Source organism: Mustelus asterias, chromosome 1 (assembly GCF_964213995.1).
Source record: "Mustelus asterias chromosome 1, sMusAst1.hap1.1, whole genome shotgun sequence".
NCBI lineage: Eukaryota > Metazoa > Chordata > Chondrichthyes > Carcharhiniformes > Triakidae > Mustelus > Mustelus asterias.
Genome location: NC_135801.1, coordinates 112,417,717 through 112,438,232, shown reverse-complemented (window position 1 = coordinate 112,438,232; position 20,516 = coordinate 112,417,717). Strand labels below are relative to the sequence as shown.

Sequence of the window (20,516 nt, the reverse complement as noted above, 5' to 3'; positions counted from 1 at the left end):
AAGGTCCCCCATGCAAGACTTCTTGAGAAAGTGAGAGGGCATGGGATCCAAGGGGCTGTTGCCTTGTGGATCCAGAACTGGCTTGCCTGCAGAAGGCAGAGAGTGGCTGTGGAGGGGTCTTTCTCTGCATGGAGGTCAGTGACCAGTGGAGTGCCCCAGGGATCTGTTCTGGGACCCTTGCTGTTTGTCATTTTCATAAATGACCTGGATGAGGAAGTGGAGGGATGGGTTGGTAAGTTTGCTGACGACACCAAGGTAGGTGGTGTTGTGGATAGTTTGGAGGGATGTCAGAAGTTGCAGCGAGACATAGATAGAATGCAAGACTGGGCGGAGAAGTGGCAGATGGACTTCAACCCGGATAAGTGTGTAGTGATCCATTTTGGCAGATCCAATGGGATGAAGCAGCAGTATAAAATGAAGGGTACCATTCTTAGCAGTGTAGAGGATCAGAAGGACCTTGGGGTCCGGGTCCATAGGACTCTTAAATCGGCCTCGCAGGTGGAGGATGCGGTCAAGAAGGCGTATGGCGTACTAGCCTTCATTAATCGAGGGATTGAGTTTAGGAGTCGGGAGATAATGCTGCAGCTTTATAGGACCCTGGTTAGACCCCACTTGGAGTACTGCGCGCAGTTCTGGTCACCTCATTACAGGAAAGATGTTGAAGCCATTGAAAGGGTGCAGAGGAGATTTACAAGGATGTTGCCTGGATTGGGGGGCATGCCTTATGAGGATAGGTTGAGGGAGCTTGGTCTCTTCTCCCTGGAGAGACGAAGGATGAGAGGTGACCTGATAGAGGTTTACAAGATGTTGAGGGGTCTGGATAGGGTGGACTCTCAGAGGCTATTTCCAAGGGCTGAAATGGTTGCTACGAGAGGACACAGGTTTAAGGTGCTGGGGGGTAGGTACAGGGGGGATGTCAGGGGTAAGTTTTTCACTCAGAGGGTGGTGGGTGAGTGGAATCGGCTGACGTCGGTGGTGGTGGAGGCAAACTCGTTGGGGTCTTTTAAGAGACTTCTGGATGAGTACATGGGATTTAATGGGATTGAGGGCTATAGATAGGCCTAGAGGTGGGGATGTGATCGGCGCAACTTGTGGGCCGAAGGGCCTGTTTGTGCTGTGGCTTTCTATGTTCTATGTTCTATTACTACCTCAATGGAAACAAATTAAAACATGCTACCGTGCAAAGGGACCTGGGGGTCCTTGTGCATGAGACGCAAAAGCCCAGTCTGCAGGTACAACAGGTGATCAAGAAGGCAAATGGGATGTTGGCCTATATCGCGAGGGGGATAGAATATAAAAGCAGGGATGTCTTGATGCACCTGTACAGGGCATTGGTGAGGCCGCAGCTGGAATACTGTGTGCAGTATTGGTCCCCTTATATGAGGAAGGATATATTGGCATTGGAGGGAGTGCAGAGAAGGTTCACCAGGTTGATACCGGAGATGAGGGGTTTGGATTATGAGGAGAGGCTGAGGAGATTGGGTTTGTACTCATTGGAGTTTAGAAGGATGAGGGGGGATCTTATGGAGACTTATAAGATAATGCGGGGGCTGGATAGGGTGGAGGCGGAGAGATTCTTTCCACTTAGTAAGGAAGTTAAAACTAGAGGACACAGCCTCAAAATAAAGGGGGGTCGGTTTAAGACAGAGTTGAGGAGGAACTTCTTCTCCCAGAGGGTGGTGAATCTCTGGAATTCTCTGCCCACTGAGGTGGTGGAGGCTACCTCGCTGAATATGTTTAAAGCGTGGATGGATGGATTCCTGATCGGTAAGGGAATTAAGGGTTATGGGGATCAGGCGGGTAAGTGGTACTGATCCACGTCAGATCAGCCATGATCTTATTGAATGGCGGGGCAGGCTCGAGGGGCTAGATGGCCTACTCCTGCTCCTATTTCTTATGTTCTTATGTTCTTATTTAAAAAAAAATTCACTGGCCCTTGTGACGCTAGTGTACCTTTAAGAAGTGTTTTTTTTAAATCATGTTCTCTGCAGTTGTAAGCAGACCTTTTTAGATTTTTTTCTCATTGTTGCTGGGCCATCTGCAAGAAGAACTTTTATTGCTACTTCAATGGCTTAAATGGGGTTTTGTTTATTTTTACTCTGGGATCTTTTATGACCTTGCATTGATAGAGGAAGATTGATTGACAAGTCAGTCAGGTGGGTCCTCCTCAGGAAAAAATCTAAGGATTCATTTTCAGTTTTGGTTTAAAAAGGGGTAGACATTGAATTAGAACCATAGAATCCCTACGGTGCAGAAAGAGGCCATTCGGCCCATCGAGTCTGCACCGACCACAATCCCACCCAGGCCCTATCCCCATATCCCTATATATTTTATCCGCTAATCCTTCTAACCTACGCATCTCAGCACACTAAGGGGCAATTTTTTTTTTAAGCATGGCCAATCAACCTAACCCACACATCTTTGGACTGTGGGAGGAAACCAGAGCACCCGGAAGAAACTCACGCAGACACGAGGAGAATGTGCAAACTCCACACAGACAGTGATCCAAGCCGGGAATCGAACCCTGGAGCTGTGAAGCAGCAGTGCTAACCACTGTGCTACCGTGCCGCCCGTCAAGCTGGAAAGCAGTGTTTCTCTCTCTCTCCCTGGTTTTGGAAATACCACTATTAGCTGGAAGCAATGTTCCTGGCCTTCCTGGAGTAGGAAATCTGCTGTTGATGGTTAGTTTTACCAGAGTCTCTCTCCCAGGTGTTTTGGGAAGCTGTTCTGACTGCAAGTTTGACTGTGTGTGCCTCAAGAGAACTGCAGCATTCAAACAAAGGACTAAATTCCAGTATCATATCAGCATTAGTCTTTACTTTGTTAAACCTGTGGCAAACGTTTTGTTTATGGGATTTGTTTCGTTGCAATGGTGTTTAGCTGTTAAGGTTTATACAATGTCATGGTTGTTTTGTTTGTAATTGGTAAAAAATATTGCTAATTTTCTTTCTATACATGTTAATTGTATGCTTAAATAAACATTGTTTGATTAAAAACTCCTTAGTGGGTCAGTTGAATCATACTTGAAGTGAAACATGTCATGCTCACCCTAACCCAATTCAAAGTGCAAAACTTATGATCCAGGCAGATTTCATAACACACTTTGGAATTTCTGGCCTGAATTATAACACCCTATGTGAAAGAAATTAGGAAAGCCTCAAGCCAATATTTACATGGCTTGAATCTACCTGTATACAAAACTGTTACCTATTCACAATCATGCTTTGAGGGACCAGGGGGTGAATGGGTCATGGTATATTATAGTCGCTGGGTCACATTCAACAGTCACTGAAACATTTGATATTGACCTTAGTGCCTAAAATTAAATTTAAAAATTGACCAATTCCCCAGATTCTGCACCCTGATGAGTACTCAAAGTAATGTAAATGCATAAATCGCCAAGCCACTGTTACTGAATGAAAACAAGATGTCCAACAAAAAGGAGATACAAAAGAGAATTTTCTAACTTTAGAGTCAAAGTACATATTAAGAAAAAGGAATATGATGCGCAAGCGATTCTCCATAACAAAATTACTGATTTCTAGTTTCCATTAAAGCCAAGGTAGTCACAAATTAAGAAATCAAAATAAAAGTATTCCTTTAAGCAGATGTTTGCATCTCAAACGCGAGAGCGGATTTTTATTAGGTAAAATTTATGAAGCTATATGCAAACTCAATATGCAAACATTCAGTGTAACCCGTTCAACAAGGAGTATGATGCTCTCTGTAAAGCTTCAATTACATATAAGCATTAATATCAAATGCCAAATAATTTTATTCATGGCATGCAATAATTTAGTTTTAAAAAAAGTACTGTCACAATATTTTAAAAAGCCTTATGCACTATATATTAGCATCATTTGCAGCCCAGATTTTAATCTTTACACTGGCATGAATCATTTTGATTGTGCAAAACACCAAGCACAAGAATTCCATTGTCCAAAGACACAATATTCACATTAGCTCTCATCATGTGAATCCTCAAATTGAAATGAGTCTACTACTTAGAAGTCAAAATGCTTTCAAGTTACATGATCATGTAACAGGTTTTTCTTCATTGCATTGTTCTGCTTAATTGGGATTACTGGCTAACCGATTTTAGTGCAAAAAACAATTTTGAATAATGAGTAATAAACTGCAAAATCTATAACTGAATACAATACATCTAAGAATTATGTCCTTTCGATAGCAGACTGAGGATGTTGGGATCCTTTAAATGCATTGATGGTATACAATGATTCTGCTGACCTCAAAATGTTCCGAGAGATAGTCACTTATTGGAAAGTCATGCAAGTTTTTCTAGTTACCTCAGATTAGAACCCTCCTTAAAACCAACATTTCTTTCATTAAAGAATAAATGTATGTCATCATCATAAATAGCAGTAGGACTGTCCATGTTGTCTAGCAACGTATGATGGTCGTCACGGCCAAATCCATTTCTTCCCGCTGTCTCATTTTTCTTAATGAGAAATGTTAATTGTTCCCAGGTGAATTGAACATCCTTAAAAGCATGAAGTAAAAAGATGCCGAGGATGATGGTACAGAATCCACTGATAATCCCAATGACATCCTTAATTGCCACATTGTTCCACTCTTTGAAAAGGATAACAGAGCAAATTAAGACGGTGGTAGTGAAGAATACATAGTAAATAGGGGTCACCATAGAGGTATTGAAGGTATCAAGAGCTTTATTTAAGTAATTGATTTGCGTGCTGACAGACATTATTAAAATGGCGAGGAGAATCCAGCTCAGTGGTTTGTCGACTACTGGTTTCTTGTCAAACAGCTCCTTTATGGCAATACCTAATCCCTTCACAGATGATACCGAAAAGGCTCCAATCAGTGAACAAATGGCGACATAGATCAATATATTAGTTGGTCCCATTTTGGGGGCAGCAAATATTATCAACAAAAGGGAGGCTATAACTGTTATGCTGGCAAATATGATGAACCCTGAAAGAGAGAGACAAAATATAAAAGATAAAATTATGAACAAACATAATTTCTCCACAGATGATATACAGTTTGTTAGAAGTTTTAGGTTTGCCTTGGGTATTTTGCTGAATGCAATGGCACTGGTGACTCACAGAAGAGTCCCAAACATCTTACATAAGATAAACGCAAAATACTGTGGATGCTGGAATCTGAAACAGAAACAGAAAATACTGGAAAACCTTAGCAGGTCTGAGGTCTGTGGGGAGAGAGTAGGCACAGTAAGAAGTCTCACAACACCAGGTTAAAGTCCAACAGGTTTATTTGGTAGCAAATACCATAAGCTTTCGAAGCACAGCTCCTTCATCAGATGGGGTGGATATCTGTTCTCAGAGAACAGGGAGAGTAGGGCCAACGTTTCGAGTCTGGATGACCCTTCGTCAGAGTTGAGGGGGAAGAGAATCAGCAGAGATTTATACTATGAGGGTAGGGAGGGGTGGTGAAATTGGACAAAGGGAATGTAAATGAGCATGCAGAAGGCTGAGAAGGTGTTGAAAGTGTCCATTAAGTGAATGCGTGAATGGCAAACAAAGGTACAGCTTAGTAAAGGACTGCCTGAGGAATGTGGCAGTTGGCCTGAAGGGGGGACAGTGGGGACGGTGGAAATCTTACATTCAGCAGTCCCCCCACTAGTCAATATTGTTATGAAAATCTAGTTTTTAATTCATAAGTTTTAGAATATAATTTAAAATGTTAGGAATTAAAGTTTTAGTTAGAAAACGTGCGTACCTAGTTGAGAAACCAGTAAAAGCAGCCCTAAAGTAAATGCAATTTAAAACAAGATTGAGTTTATTACACTCAAAAGGCTGGGGCCACTTTGAAGAGGTTAGCAGCTAGGAAGGCAAGATCAAAATGACAGGTGGGATTACAGAGATAAAGAATTGGAGATATCAGCTGGAATTCTCCAGCTGTTCACGTCCCGCTGCTGTCACCAGCGAGAACGGAGAATTTGGCATTCAGCCAAATCTCCATGAACTGCAGTGGGATGGGAGAATCCCAGATGCTGGCAAGGTTGGAGAATCCAGCCCATGATGTTTGCAGTTATTCGAGTGAAAGGAGTTAGTCATGTGTTTTGCCAGAATGTGAGTGCAAAAGGTATTTATTTTGCATTTCTACCTGGGGACAGGTGTGTCACATTGCCATGGAGATGGGTAGATCTTAGTTATCTCTGTGAATTTAATTACAGCATAGCCAGCAGGCAAGGCTGAGAAGCAGCTGAAAGGTTGCGTCAATTTTGGGTCTTGTAGCTCCTTAAAAGCCGAGAGTTAAAGCCAGACTTTTTACATCAGAGATACAATAAGGTTAGACCCATCAACCATGATTTAGTCTGTGATTGGGAGCTGGTATTCAGTATAAGACAAAGTTGGGAAAAATGACTGGAAGATTTGTTTAGCTGGAAAGGAAAAAATCCACAGTGAAGTTCAATAAAAAGCAGTTAAACTTATTGCAGTTGGAGTTCTGGAAGGAATGAGCTTGGCTGCAGTCTGAAACCATAGCAGCAAGTTATTGGAAATGAAGGATGTTTTCTAACATTTTAAGCCATTACACAGGAGTCGCATGTGCTAAGACTGTGGAATCGAGAGTCACAAGGTTGTAAAGAAGTTGGAGGGTCCCTTAGCCAAAAGCAAATTTTTAATTTAAAAACTTAATTCATGGGATGCGGGCGTTGTTGGCTTGGCAAGCTGCCTTCTTGAACTACAGCTGTCCATGGATAATGGAACAACCCCCATGAAATTTGCACCTTGGCGAATAGCTGGAACATTGAATAGAATACAGGTTGAATTCTGCAGAGTGCTGGTAAACCCTGAGTTGGACCGAGGAAAAGTGAATGAACCTTATAGCGCAAGTTTTTATAAGCTATGCTGTTAATGGTGCTTATTTTCATAGAACCATAGAAACCCTACAGTGCAGAAAGAGGCCATTTGGCCCATCGAGTCTGCACCAACCACAATCTCACCCAGGCCCTACCCCATATCCCTACATATTTACCCGCTAATCCCTCTAACCTACGCATCTCAGGACACTAAGGGGCAATTTTAGCATGGCCAATCAACCTAACCTGCACATCTTTGGACTGTGGGAGGAAACTGGAGCACCCGGAGGAAACCCACGCAGACACAAGGAGAATGTGCAAACTCCACACGGACAGTGATCCAAGCCGGGAATCAAACCCAGGTCCCTGGAGCTGTGAAGCAGCAGTGCTAACCACTGTGCTACCGTGCTGCCCTTGTTCAGTTTCTTGATATTCAATAAAATTGTTTTTGTTTAAAAACATGAAATCTTGTGGTGTTGTTCTGTCAGTTCATTGCGGCATGGTGGCATAGTGGTTAGCACTGCTGCCAGGGACCCGGGTTCGATTCCTGGCTTGGGTCACCATGTGGAGTTTGCATGTTCTCCCCGTGCCTGCGTTGGTCTCCTCCGGGTGCTCCAGTTTCCTCCCACAGTCCGTAAGACGTGCTGGTTAGGTGCATTGGCTGTGCTAATTTCTCCCTCAGTGTACCCGAACAGGTGCCGGAATGTGGCGACGAGGGGATTTTCACAGTAACTTCATTGCAGTGTTAATGTAAGCCTACTTGTGACAGTAATAAATAAACATTAATTGTTCAGATTTCTTCTTTTATTGGTCCCTAACAGGATCGTACCAAAATCTAATTAAAAAGTAAAATAATCCCAGGGTTGTAACAATAGGATTTCCTGGGTGATCAACTGGGTATTATGTATTCCATATTTTTCTTTGTTTGCGTTCTCCAATCTTTCCAAAATGGATGTACAGTTATGATGTGAATTGTTAGGCAACTCTATTTCTCTAGATCAATATGGCAATATAGGCGGCACGGTGACACAGTGGTTAGCACTGCTGCCTCACAGGGACCTGGGTTCGATACCCGGATTGGGTCACTGTTGGTGTGGAGTTTGCACGTTCTCCTCGTGTCTGTGTGGGTTTCCTCCAGGTGCTTTGGTTTCCTCCCACAGTCTAAAAGACATGCGGGTTAGATGCATTGACCCGAACAGGTGCCAGAGTTTGGCAACTAGGGGAATTTCACGTAACTTCATTGCAGTGTTAATGTAAGCCTTACTAGGCCTGACATACGATGAACGTCTGAGGATCATGGGATTGTATTCATTGGAGTTTAGGAGGTTGAGGGGAGATCTAATAGAAACTTACAAGATAATGAACGGCTTAGATAGGATGGACGTAGGGAAGTTGTTTCCATTAGCAGGGGAGACTAGGACGCGGGGGCACAGCCTTAGAATAAAAGGGAGTCACTTTAGAACAGAGATTAGGAGAAATTTCTTCAGCCAGAGAGTGGTGGGTCTGTGGAATTCATTGCCACAGAGGGCTGCGGAGGCTGAGACGTTAAGCGTCTTCAAGACAGAAATTGATAAATTCTTGATTTCTCGAGGAATTAAGGGCTATGGGGAGAGAGCGGGTAAATGGAGTTGAAATCAACCATGATTGAATGGTGGAGTGGACTCGATGGGCCGAATGGCCTTACTTCCGCTCCTATGTCTTATGGTCTTATAGTGACTAATAAATAAACTTTACTTTTCAGAACCTGGCTAAATATGCCTGGGATGAAGAAATTAGCCTTTTAGTGCCCAAATTAAAAATAAATAAGGACCTGTGACTTCCAGGTTGATTGGTCATGCTAAATTGCCTCAGTGTCAGGGGAAATAGTAGGATAAATATGTGGAGTCATGGGGACAGTGCCTGGGTGGGATTGTTGTCGGTGCTGGCTTGGTGGGTCAAATGGCCTCTTTCTGCACTGTCCTATGATTCTTTCATCACCGCCAATGCATCTACCATCTCAGCGGTTACTTCTTTTACAACTCTAAAATGAAAGCCATCAGGTCCAGGACACTTGGTGTCAACCTTTGGCTCTATTATCTTTCCAAGTACCTTTCCCGGTGTTTGTTTAAGTTCCTCCTTTCTTTTTATCATTTGATTTTTTAAGTATTCTTGGGATTTTTGTGCGTCTTCTACTGTGAAGACACACTAAATAACCAATGTTTCCGCCATTTCCTGGTTTCCCATTGATTTGATGTGGAGATACCGGTGTTGGACTGGGGTAAACACAGTAAGGAGTCTAACAACACCAGGTTAAAGTCCAACAGGTTTATTTGGTAGCAAACGCCACTAGCTTTCGGAGCGCTGCTCCTTCGTCAGGTGAGTGGGAGATCAGATCTCCCACTCACCTGATGAGGGAGCAGTGCTCCGAAAGCTAGTGGCGTTTTCTACCAAATAAACCTGTTGGACTTTAACCTGGTGTTGTTAGACTCCTTACTGTGTTCCCATTGATTTGCCAGTCTCACCCTCTAAGGCACCACCACTCCCTTTAGTAACTTCCTTCCTTTTAAAAAAATACTTAAGAACAGACAGTAAGAGTTTCTTTGGCCCATAAATTACTGGTTCTCCAGCACTGCATTTGGAGGATACCCCAATGATGCATTGGGGGATCCCTTTTGGATGTTTCCACCTAAGGCAAGGTTTACCCAACGATATTCCAGAAGCTCTAACTTCCTCTGGACAACTGTGCTGGACTAGGAATCATCCAACAAAGCAATTTAAATTGCTAACTTTGGATGGTTCTGCCAGTTTTACCCTGACAATTACGTTGAAAGAGTTAGAAGGTTAAAAAGCACTTCTAGCTCTAGAGTAACTATTTAAAACACCCAGACTGAACCCTGCATGAGACACCCCGTGCACCCATGAGCCCCAAGGTGACCCCCATGCCATCCCAACCAAGCACACACCCCGGCCTTACCTAACACTGGACACCCCCTCCCCCACTCTCACCCACCTGACCCCTCCCCCACCTCCCATTTTGACTCTCTCCACCTCCCCACCTCTCCAGGTCTGACCCAATCCCAGTCTCTCACGATCCGACATTGTCCCTCCTGGCCCCAGTCTGACTCAGCCTCTTTCCATGCCACCCGTGCCCCCCCCACCCCCGACTTGCAGGTCTGACTGTACCAACCCCGCCCCCCCTTAATAGTCCAAACACTCTCACCTCCCCACCTGCCAGTCTGCCCACCTGCCAAAAAGACAGACAGGTTGAGTGGACAAATGGCAGCTGAAATTTAATGCAGGGACATGTAAAATGATTCATTTGGTAGGAGGAATGTAGAGACACAACTCTGAATGGAGTGTGGGAGCATAGGGACCTGAGTGTATATATGTGCATAAATTGAGTGTGGTTAATAAAGCATACAGTATCCTAGCTTTATTAATAGGCACATGAACAAGGATATCATGTTAAACACTGGTTCAGCCTCAACTGGAGCACTGCATCCAATTCTGGGTGCCAAACTTTAGGAAAGATGGAGGCTTTGGAGAGGGTGCAGACAGGATTCACAAGAATGTTCCAGAGATGAGGAACTTCAGTTATGGAGACAGATTGGAGAAGTTGGGACTGTTTTTCTTGGAGACCCAAATGTTGAGGTGATTTGATGGAGGTATTCAAAACCATGAGTGGTCTGAACGCAGCAGAGAAGAAAAAAATGCTCCTATTGGAATTCTCTCTGGAGCAGAGGAGGCTGAGGGGAGACTTAATAGAGGTTTATAAAATGATGAAGGGGATAGATAGAGTGAACATTCAAAGACTATTTCCTTGGGTGGATGGAGCTATTACAAGGGGCATAACTATAGGGTTCATGGCGGGAGATATAGGAAGGATATCAGAGGTAGGTTCCTTACTCAGAGAGTGGTTGGGGTGTGGAATGGACTGCCTGCAGTGATGGTGGAGTCAGACACTTTGGGAACATTTATGCAGTTATTGGATAGGCACATGGAGCACACCAGGATGATAGGGAGTGGGATAGCTTGATCTTGGTTTCAGATAAAGCTCGGCACAACATCGTGGGCCGAAGGGCCTGTTCTGTGCTGTACTGTTCTATGTTCTATGGTGGATGGTTCAGGAACAAGAGGACACAGATTTAAGCTAATTGGTAAAAGAAGAAATAGTGAAATGAGGAAAACATTTTTTATGCATCAAGTGGTTACGATCTGGAATGCACTGAGTGTGTGGTGGAGGCAGGGTCAATCTGAAAAGGAAGAACGTACAGAGCTACAGGGAGAAGACAAGGGAATGGCAATAGGCAAATTGATTCTCGGTAGAGCCGCACAGATATAGCGGACTAAATGACCTACTTCTGTGCTGTAACAATCCTGTGAATACCAGACAGGTTTTAAGAGTATGGGAAGAAAATAAAAATACTGCACTAAAATACAAAAAAACCCCAACATTTGCCAGTTGAAAGGTTCTTTCCGCACACACCCTTTGCTCCCATTACAACTGAGTGCAAAATTAGTACAAAAACTATACAATTGTGCCTGATCTTCAAGAATTTTTAGTATCGATTGAAAAGGATTAGGTTTGAAGTCTTAAGGGCCCTTCGTCATGCTAGATTTTAAGTTCTTAGTTTACAAAAATACATCATAATATTTTTAAAACGTGGGGCGGCACAGTAGCATAGTGGTTAACACTGCTGCCTCACAACGCCAGGGACCCAGGTTCGATTCCCGGCTTGGGTAACTGTCTGTGTGGAGTTCGCACATTCTCCCAGTGTCTGCGTGGGTTTCCTCCCACAGTCCAAAGATGTGAGAGTTAGGAGGATTGGCCATGCTAAATTCTCCCTCAGGTGTACACGAACAGGCGCCGGAGTGTGGCGACTAGGGGATTTTCACAGTAACTTCATTATAGTGTGAATGTAAGTCTACTTGTGACTAATAAATAAATTTAACTTTACCTGGGTCTTTTAGCTTTTCTTCCATCTCATGCAAGGAATGAACTCCTTCCTCTTCTGGAGAATGGATCACTATTACTGTTGACCCAACAATGCTCAGCATGCATCCTAACTTGCCATGAATATTCAATCGCTCATGTAAGATGTATGATGAGAGCACAGCACTGTGTAAAGTATAAATTAGGAAAATTAACAGGACACTGCCGCGAAAATATCTAAAACATATGAATGTGTATGCTGTGAATACTACTCTTGGCTAATCAATCATTTTTCCATTTTAGCATCAAGAAGCAATCCCTGCAGGTCAGCTACAGCAGAGATTAGGTATATAACAATCTGACATGCTCCATTAATTTGTCTCTCCTGCACATATGCAATATTCTCATGTAACTTGTACAAATATCTTGTCAATTTGCTAACAATTAATGCTGAACAACAGGTAGTTTTATGCTTTAAACTCACTCATTCACAGTGAATAAGTTCCCCTAGCCATGAAGCACCATGGCGTATGTTGCGTTCCTGGATGATGCCTTGAACCACAGATAGTTTAAAGTCAGGAATGTTTTTGAGAATGTCCCATGTGAGGTTGTGGGATAAAAGAGGCACAAAACTGGCAACAAAATGTAAGGTCTTAAACTTAAGACCTCTCACATTCAGTACGACTTAACAGCTTAGTTGGACCAGCTAGGTGTGTCGCATCATTTTCATCCCGGTTGCCTCTGAAAAGAACATGAAATTCCAGTCCTGGCACAAGTTTCAAATTCCTTTGTAAAAAAAGGTTAAGTTGCCATAGTTCCAGATGACTACAGATTGCTCTCCCCTTTAACCTGAAGATCACCACACCTAAGTTTACTTATTAGTGTCACAAGTAGGCTTAAATTAACACTGCAATGGAGTTACTGTGAAAATCCCTTAATCGCCACACTCCGGCGCCTATTCGGGTACACAGAGGGAGAATTTAGCATGGCCAATGTACCTGACCAACATGTCTTTGGACTGTGGAAGGAAACCGGAGCATCTGGAGCAAGACCTTCATGAATAACCTCAGCTGGTACAGGAATTGAACCCACACAGTTGGTATCACTCTACATCACATATCAGCCAACTGAGCTAACTGATTCCCCATGTCAAGCTTTGTAGAGCTGAGTCAGTATATTGGTGCTAAAGAGGACAAGCATTTGCAGGGAAGCTTTGGAAGGTTGTCACAAAAGACAAAGATTCATCCCATTTCCTACCTACAAAAAACTTTTCTGGAGTGACCTCCAGTGGTTCCCATAAAAATCATTAGTTTGGCCATGTTAGAATAGAGCATAGAAAAGCTACAGCACAAACAGGCCCTTCGGCCCACAAGTTGCGCTGAACATGTCCCTACCTACTAGGCTTACCTATAACCCTCTATCTTACCAACTTCCATGAACTTATCCAAAAGTCTCTTAAAAGACCCTATCAAATCCGCCTCCACCACCACTACTGGCAGCCGATTCCACGCACCCACCACCCTCTGAGTGAAAAACTTACCCCTAACATCTCCTTCGAACCTACTCCCCAGCACCCTAAACCTGTGACCTCTTGTGGCAACCATTTCAGCCCTGGGTAAAAGCCTCTGAGAATCCACTCTATCAATACCTCTCAACATCTTATACACCCCTATCAGGTCACCTCTCATCCTTCGTCTCTCCAAGGAGAAAAGACCTAGCTCTCTCAACCTATCCTCATAAGGCATGCCACCTAATCTAGGCAACATCCTTGTAAATCTCCTCTGCACCCTTTCTATGGCTTCCACATCCTTTCTGTAATGAGGCGACCAGCTGGGGTCTGACCAGGATCCTATACAGCTGCAGCATTATCTCCCGATTTCTAAACTCAATTCCTCTATTGATGAAGGCCAGTATTCCATATGCCTTCTTAACCACAGCCTCTACCTGCGATGCTGCTTTGAGCGTCCTATGAACCCGGACCCCAAGATCCTTCTGATGTTATGTTTAATCCCACTGAATGGGATTTGTGGAGTATGTTGCATTGTTAAAAAGGCATTAGGTCCTATGATCCCAATTTGCAATACTTTAAAATAGATTTTTATTAGACAAGGGGATTAAGGGTCATGGAATCATGGCTGATGATGGAATTAAGATATATATCAGCCATAATCTAATCAAGTCCGTCACACATTCAAAGGGCTGAATCGCCCATTTCTGTTCTAATGCTCCTATTTCATAAGCTTCCACCTGTTTTAAGTAGGGGTATTGGATACTTATTTTCTAGTCAGCTTCAAGGAACACAATGGGCCAGATGTTGTCAGAGATTGAGCATTAATGACTGCACTTGTCTCGCTGAGATGAAAATTGGACATAATATTTTTGAGATTAATTTCTACTGAGAAATTGAATGCAACACCACGGCACTACATTAGTCTCGAGCAAGGGTCAGACTAGGTAACTGACGATTCAGGTTATCATATATAATTTGGTTGTCCACAAATAAGTAATGAAAACCATCCTCTTTCTATTCTGAAAACATTACCACATTCCAGAGGATCGTCTCACTGATGCTCACCACCCTTGGTGCTTTTCCAACTTCAATGAGTGAGACAGCCATGTGCTGGCTGGCATTCAATAAACATCATAACCTGACCCAATTGTGCCATGGTTACAACAAGCTGGTATGCTTTGTTTCTCAAAAGTATTCCAATCACTGCATTAATAAAATGAATCATACCTTATGAGCACACTTAGTGCACCTAATGGCGTGACCAGTGTGGCAGGTGCAAATGCATAGGCAGCAAAGTTAGCAGCTTCTCCAGCACCCACTGAAAAACAAAATGTGAGAAATCATATAACCTGAGCTTTGAGATATTTTAGCCCCCAAGACCCTGTCCTCTTCTCAGGGCTGTTGCAAATTTGAAATGATTCTGCCTTCCCACTCCTGTGATAAAACTACTACTTCTATATGAGCTACATGCTGAGCGTGAAGATCACTAAAACCACATACAAATTACAGAACTTGGCAGATCAGGAGCTGGACGGTACTTACCCACATTTAATTAGCTGATATCGATCATGGTAAATAGCTTTTGCAGAAGGCACCCAATTAAGAAAGATCTTTTAAAAATCTGTTTCTTGTGTTGCAGCAGTGCTCAAAAACATGAGGGATTTTGGTATATGGCATAAGCACCAGTATACCACAAGACACAGATTCAAGGTATTGGCAAAAGAATCAAATTCAAGAGTAACTTTCAGAAGGGAATTGGATAAATATTTGAAGGGGGAGTGGGGAGTTCACAAGGGAATAGGGAAATAGCAGAGAATTAAATCTATCAAAGTGCCAGCATAGGGACAATGGCCAAATGGTCTCCTTCAACGTATTTACCTATTTATTACTGGATCGATTCTGAAATACCAAGCAGAATAATGTCCCCCTGAGGCGAGTTTGAAGAACAGGGATAGAGGGTGGAGGCCGCAGGCCAACTGAGGGCCTCAAGTAGCCACTCAAGGGGATCATCACACTGCCACTGGTATTTGCCAACTGGGGAGGGTGCCCAGTAAACTCTGTAGGGTTTGCTGGTGGTCTACAACTTTGGGAAGAGGATGGGGGTGGGGTGCACTGAAAGTCTCCCCACTGCCCTTGCTTTTGACTGACTCCCTCCCCGATAATCCCTCCCCGTGATCCCCAACACACATCTCTGTTTGGGGGCCCATGGCTGATTCCCCTTCTGCAGACCTTAGTGTAATACCAGCAGTGGCTACCACTCCCAGTGACATTGCCAGAGCTGCCACCCTCTAACTGGATGTTTGATGGAGTACGAGGCCAGGTAAGTACCTGGCAATTGTGTCAGACCTGCCGGAGATAAGCAAGGCATTGGTCTCCAAATAGTGGGTGAGACTACTATTGTACTAATTATATTTTGCCCAATGTATTCCTTGCAGTCTCCTTGGAGATAATACCAGAATGCATTTCAATGCAAGAAACAAAATCTCAAAAGAATGAAGAAAAGTACAGTACAGGAACAGGCCCATCAGCCCTTGTCGATCATGATGCCCTAATTAAACTAAAAACAACTTCTGCCTTACTCAGTCCATATCCCTCTATACCCTCCTGATTCATGTACCCATCCAGATGCCTCTTAAATGTTGTTAATGTGCCTGCTTCCACCACCTCTCACTCTCTGCGTGACAAACTTCCCCTGCACATCTCCCTTAAACTTTCCCCCTCTCACCTTGAACTTGTGCCCTCTTGTAATTGACACTTCCACCCTGGGAAAAGCCTCTGACTATCCACCCTGTCTATGCCTCAAATTCTCAAATCTGGTACTGCAGAACTGTACACATTTTAAAGTAAGTTGATATTTCCTCCAGTAAACCAGCTACTTTCTGGCAGTCCTAGAGAGATGGAACACCGAAAAAAGGAATGGGGAAGATCTTCCACCAAATCACTGCTGCATTAACAGGGATATTGGCCACCCACTCTTGGGTGCCTTTATATATTTAAAGTATAGTGAAGGGACAAGGATTGTCCTTGGAACCAATCCAGTTGGTTCCCTTGCTATCCCATTGCAGTAGTACCAGCATATGGCAGGATGATGACACACAGGCTTCAGTTGTGGAATAAGCTGGGTTTACACAGGAGGAGGAAGAGGATTTAGTTTGGGCCACATCTTTCTTATCCTGTACCTTTCCACTACTGAGATATCCCCAATGATCTCTTCAGAAAACATTTGGAAAGCTCTGGGTAACTTCTGTCCCCTTTATCTTTAGTTCCACCCCTTTGGAGGTGCTGCAAAAAGATAATGTTACTCAGTTGTAGAGACGAGATTGATCTGCAGAACAGTGTTTCCACTGGAAGACCCCAAACTTTAGGTGAGAAACTTGGACGTGTGATAATTGTTTAAATTGGCAGCCATTACACATCAGTCAGAGATCTAATGGTGAGATTGTGCCCAGAAATGATCCCTTCAACTCTTAAATTTTCACCCAAAAAATACACATGACAGGAGATCAGTATCCCCTCCACAATATTCTCCATTCTACAGGGTAAATGCCTTGGGAATTTCATTAGACATTATTATTTGTCCCTCTCAACAGCCAGTGCTGCTAATATGATCAAGCCTCAGACTTGTAAAGTGAAGGACAAACCTTCCCACAGCCCCTAAAATGCACCCAAAGTGATTCATCTGCAGGTGGTTCTCCACCACGGTTCCACATGATTCGATTTGATTGGATTTGATTCATTGTCACATGTATTACATAGTGAAAAGTATTGTTTCTTGCGTGCTTTATAGACAAAACATACCGTTCATAGAGAAGGAAACGAGAAAGTGCAGAATGTACTATTAAATGAAGTTTTAGAAGCATGGAATGAGTGTAAAAGATAGAATTAGAAGGTATGCTGGGCACAGCTTGCAAGTCATCGCCTCACTCCGGCGCCATCTTGGATGTTGACAATAAATGGTGAAATACTTTTGTGAGGCCAACTGTGACCTGATACTGCAACAGGGACCTCCATCAAGAAACTCAACTGCATGATTAGTAAACTATTTAAGCTCAGATGATGGAACAAAAGAATTGCTGTGGTTAATAGGTTTTATTATATGGTCTGTTGTCTGAGCTAGGTTTGCCAACTCTGAATTTATTCCTGAAGATCAATTATTACTTGACCTCCTGCTTCCAACAGCCGTGGTCCCTATACTTGCACTATTGGTCAGACAACATGTCCATCATCATAGTGCCTCACCCAATTGGGTGATCATTGATAATCAAACAGGAGGAGTTTTATTTTTACAGCTTTCTTTTCATCCTAATCTCCAAAAATGTAACTAATAAACAGAAAAGGGTATTAAGAAAATGAAAACTTCTTTTAAATTTTTCTGTAGTTTTGCTCGAGGCAATGCCCAGGAGACTTTTAAGACAATATAGAGGATTGGTAACCCTAGTCTGAACAGGGTGTGTTCCTTACATTGACTTTTTTCACTTTATAAGTCATTCTTGCTATTGTTTTCAAGCTCTGCAGCTGCTTCTTAGAACATTGCAGTAATTCAGTCACCCTTCTGGCAAAAATATTGTACCCAAAGTCAGGAGCAGTAGTTTGAATTCTCAAAGGAACAACACCAGATGGAACTGCAACACTTTGCAAGGCAAAATACCAAAAGTGATAGATCTTACCCCTGAGACGAAGCTGTGAACTGAACAGTTTGCATCTGGTCTTTGATGAGAGATAGTGATTATGCCCCATAGGGAATGGTTTGCTTTAGGGATTGCCTGTTAATACATGACTCTGGTGAATAAACCCCAACAGGTGGCCTTGTAACGGAGGTGTTAAAAGGTAGAACAACAGAAATTATTTCCTCTGGTTGGGGAATTCACAACGGGGGCAAACCGTAAAATTGGAGCAAGGACATTAAAGAGTGATGTCATAAGGACATTAAAGAATGTTCCAGTGAAGCTCAATGCAAACTGGAGGAGTAGCATCTCATCTTCCGGCTAGGCACTTTACAGCCTTCCAGTCTCAATGTCGAATTCAGCAACTTCAGATGATTTGCTGTACCCCAACTCGGCTCCCTTTGTGTTCGTTCTATTTTATTTTTTACTGTTCTCTACCTTTTATTTCTTTATTGTCTTTCTTCAGTTTTCTTCCCCCCCCCCATTCTTTCCCCCTACCTCTTCCCCCTTCCCTTACCTTTTCTCCCCCCCACTTCTCCTTCTCTACATTCTACCTCTGTCCCATCTTCCCCCCCCACCAACCCAACATTTTCATCTGTCACAACTTACAACTCCTTTGCCGTTTGGCCATTCACACCCTTATTCTCTCTGTGGACAGCTATTTGAAGTCTTTTCCCCTGGTTTCTGTGGCTATGACTCATCTTTTATTCTCTCACCCTGCAGTATGAATATCTCCCACTTCCTATACCTTTTAGCTTTGACAAAGGGTCATCTGGACTCGAAACGTCAGCTCTTTTCTCTCCTGACAGATGCTGCCAGACCTGCTGAGATTTTCCAGCGTTTTCTCTTTTGGTTTCCGATTCCAGCATCCACAGTAATTTGCTTTTATTTTTATTAAAGAGTGATGTCAGCCAGCTCCTCGTCATAAGAGTAGTGGCATTCTGGAGCAATCTCTGCCACAATGTTGTTTTGGCTGAGCCAAATGAAAATTTCAAAACTGAGATGTGTACATTTTTATTAGGCAAGGGTTAAGGAACAAGGCAGACAAATGCAGTTGAGATTAGACGATCTAACTGAATAGCAGAACAGACTCAATTGTCTACTCTTGCTCCTATATTCCTAGCACTTTTTATTACTATAGGTTGTAAGATCTGGAAAAGAGTGACAGTCTGCGTTTCAGGATCCAGGGGATCTAGGATCCTCTTGTGGGGAGATGGTTGTGTAGTGGTAATGTCACTAAACTAGTAATCCAGAGAGACAGGCTGATGCTTTGGGGACACGGGTTCAAATCTGACCACAGCAGCTGGTGGGATTGAAAGCTAGTCTCAGTGATGGTGATTGTAAAAACCCATCTGCTTCTCTAATGCCCTTTAGGAAAGGAAATCTGCCATCTTTTCTGGTCTGGCTTATATATACACACACGAGTGAGGTCCAGGTCCATGGCAAAGGCCACTGCACAGCCCTCTGGAATGGCTTAGGTAGCCACTCAACTCAAGGGTAACTAGGGATGGGCAACACATGCTGGCCTCAGTGACACCTACATCCCAAGAAAGGATACTTTTAAAAAAAAAGTTTGATGCTTTGAGAGACCCATACATTCTCTTAAGAATTTGGAACTTTTGCCAGCCAAGAAGGTTTTGTACTGCAATAGTTCTCTCGCTTGCTTTTGGCAAACATCATGTTCACTGTAGATTAGAGAAGGTTGACATTACATACTTGTGTCAATATTAGATGCTGAACCATGAGATGAAAGCAAGGCAACTGGATTAGTTTCAAAGTGATTGGCCACAATATGCCAAATGGCTTCTTTCTGTGCTATCAATGGTTTATGGTTGAACGTAGTTGTTTTGCTGTTCTTTATGGTGCATCTCAAGAACCTTACGCAAACGTGCAAACGAATTTTTACAACAAATATTTTAAGTTTTCATTGTGCCATAAGATACAAGAGCAGAATTAGACCATTCGCCTTATCGAATCTGCTCTGCCATTCAATCACAGCTGATAATTTTCTTGACCGCATTCTCCCACCTTTTCCCTGTAACCATTGATCCCCTTACCAACAAAACCCATCTCTCTCTCTGTCTTAAAACATTCAATGACCTGGCCTCCACAGCCTACTGTGGCAATAAAGTCCATAGATTCACCACCCTCTGGCTGAAGAAATTCTTCCTCATCTCGGTTTTAAAGGGTCGTCCCTTTACTCTGAGGCTGTGCCCTCGGATCCTAGTTTCTCCTACTAATGGAAACATCTTCCCCATGTCCACTCTATCCAGGTCTTTCAGTATTCTCAAAGTTTCAATGAGAAAATGTGGCTGCGATGTGACTGAGGGGAATTACTGAAAACAACTCGCACTGTGCCAAAGAGATTTTCACTGAACATATCAGCCTGGACTGCACAGATACAGATAATTGCACTTGGCCAGTACAGGGATCGAACCCACGACCTTGGCGTTATCATCACTATGCTCTAACCATCTGAGCTAACCAGCCGCCAGCTCAACTGGAGACTCAATTGAAAGAACATATGAACAGGAGTGGGCCATTTAGCCTCCAGAACATCTTCCATCGTTCAAAGGGATCATGGGGGATTCTCTCGGCCCGCTGCATTGCTCTAGCATGGTGAAT

General features: G+C 43.2%; 1 protein-coding gene across 1 annotated transcript in view; it reads right to left on the bottom strand.

Moving 5' to 3' along the window:
- Window positions 1-3,602: 3,602 nt before the first annotated feature.
- LOC144498491 (magnesium transporter NIPA2-like) overlaps window positions 3,603-20,516 on the bottom strand; it is a 43,008-nt gene continuing 26,094 nt past the window's right edge. The window contains exons 4-6 of the mRNA XM_078219723.1: window positions 14,455-14,545; window positions 11,743-11,903; window positions 3,603-4,953 (exon numbers count right to left, since the gene is read on the bottom strand). Of these exons, the coding sequence (XP_078075849.1) occupies window positions 4,304-4,953; window positions 11,743-11,903; window positions 14,455-14,545 (902 nt within the window). The 3' untranslated portion in view covers window positions 3,603-4,303. The remainder of the gene's footprint in view (window positions 4,954-11,742; window positions 11,904-14,454; window positions 14,546-20,516) is intronic.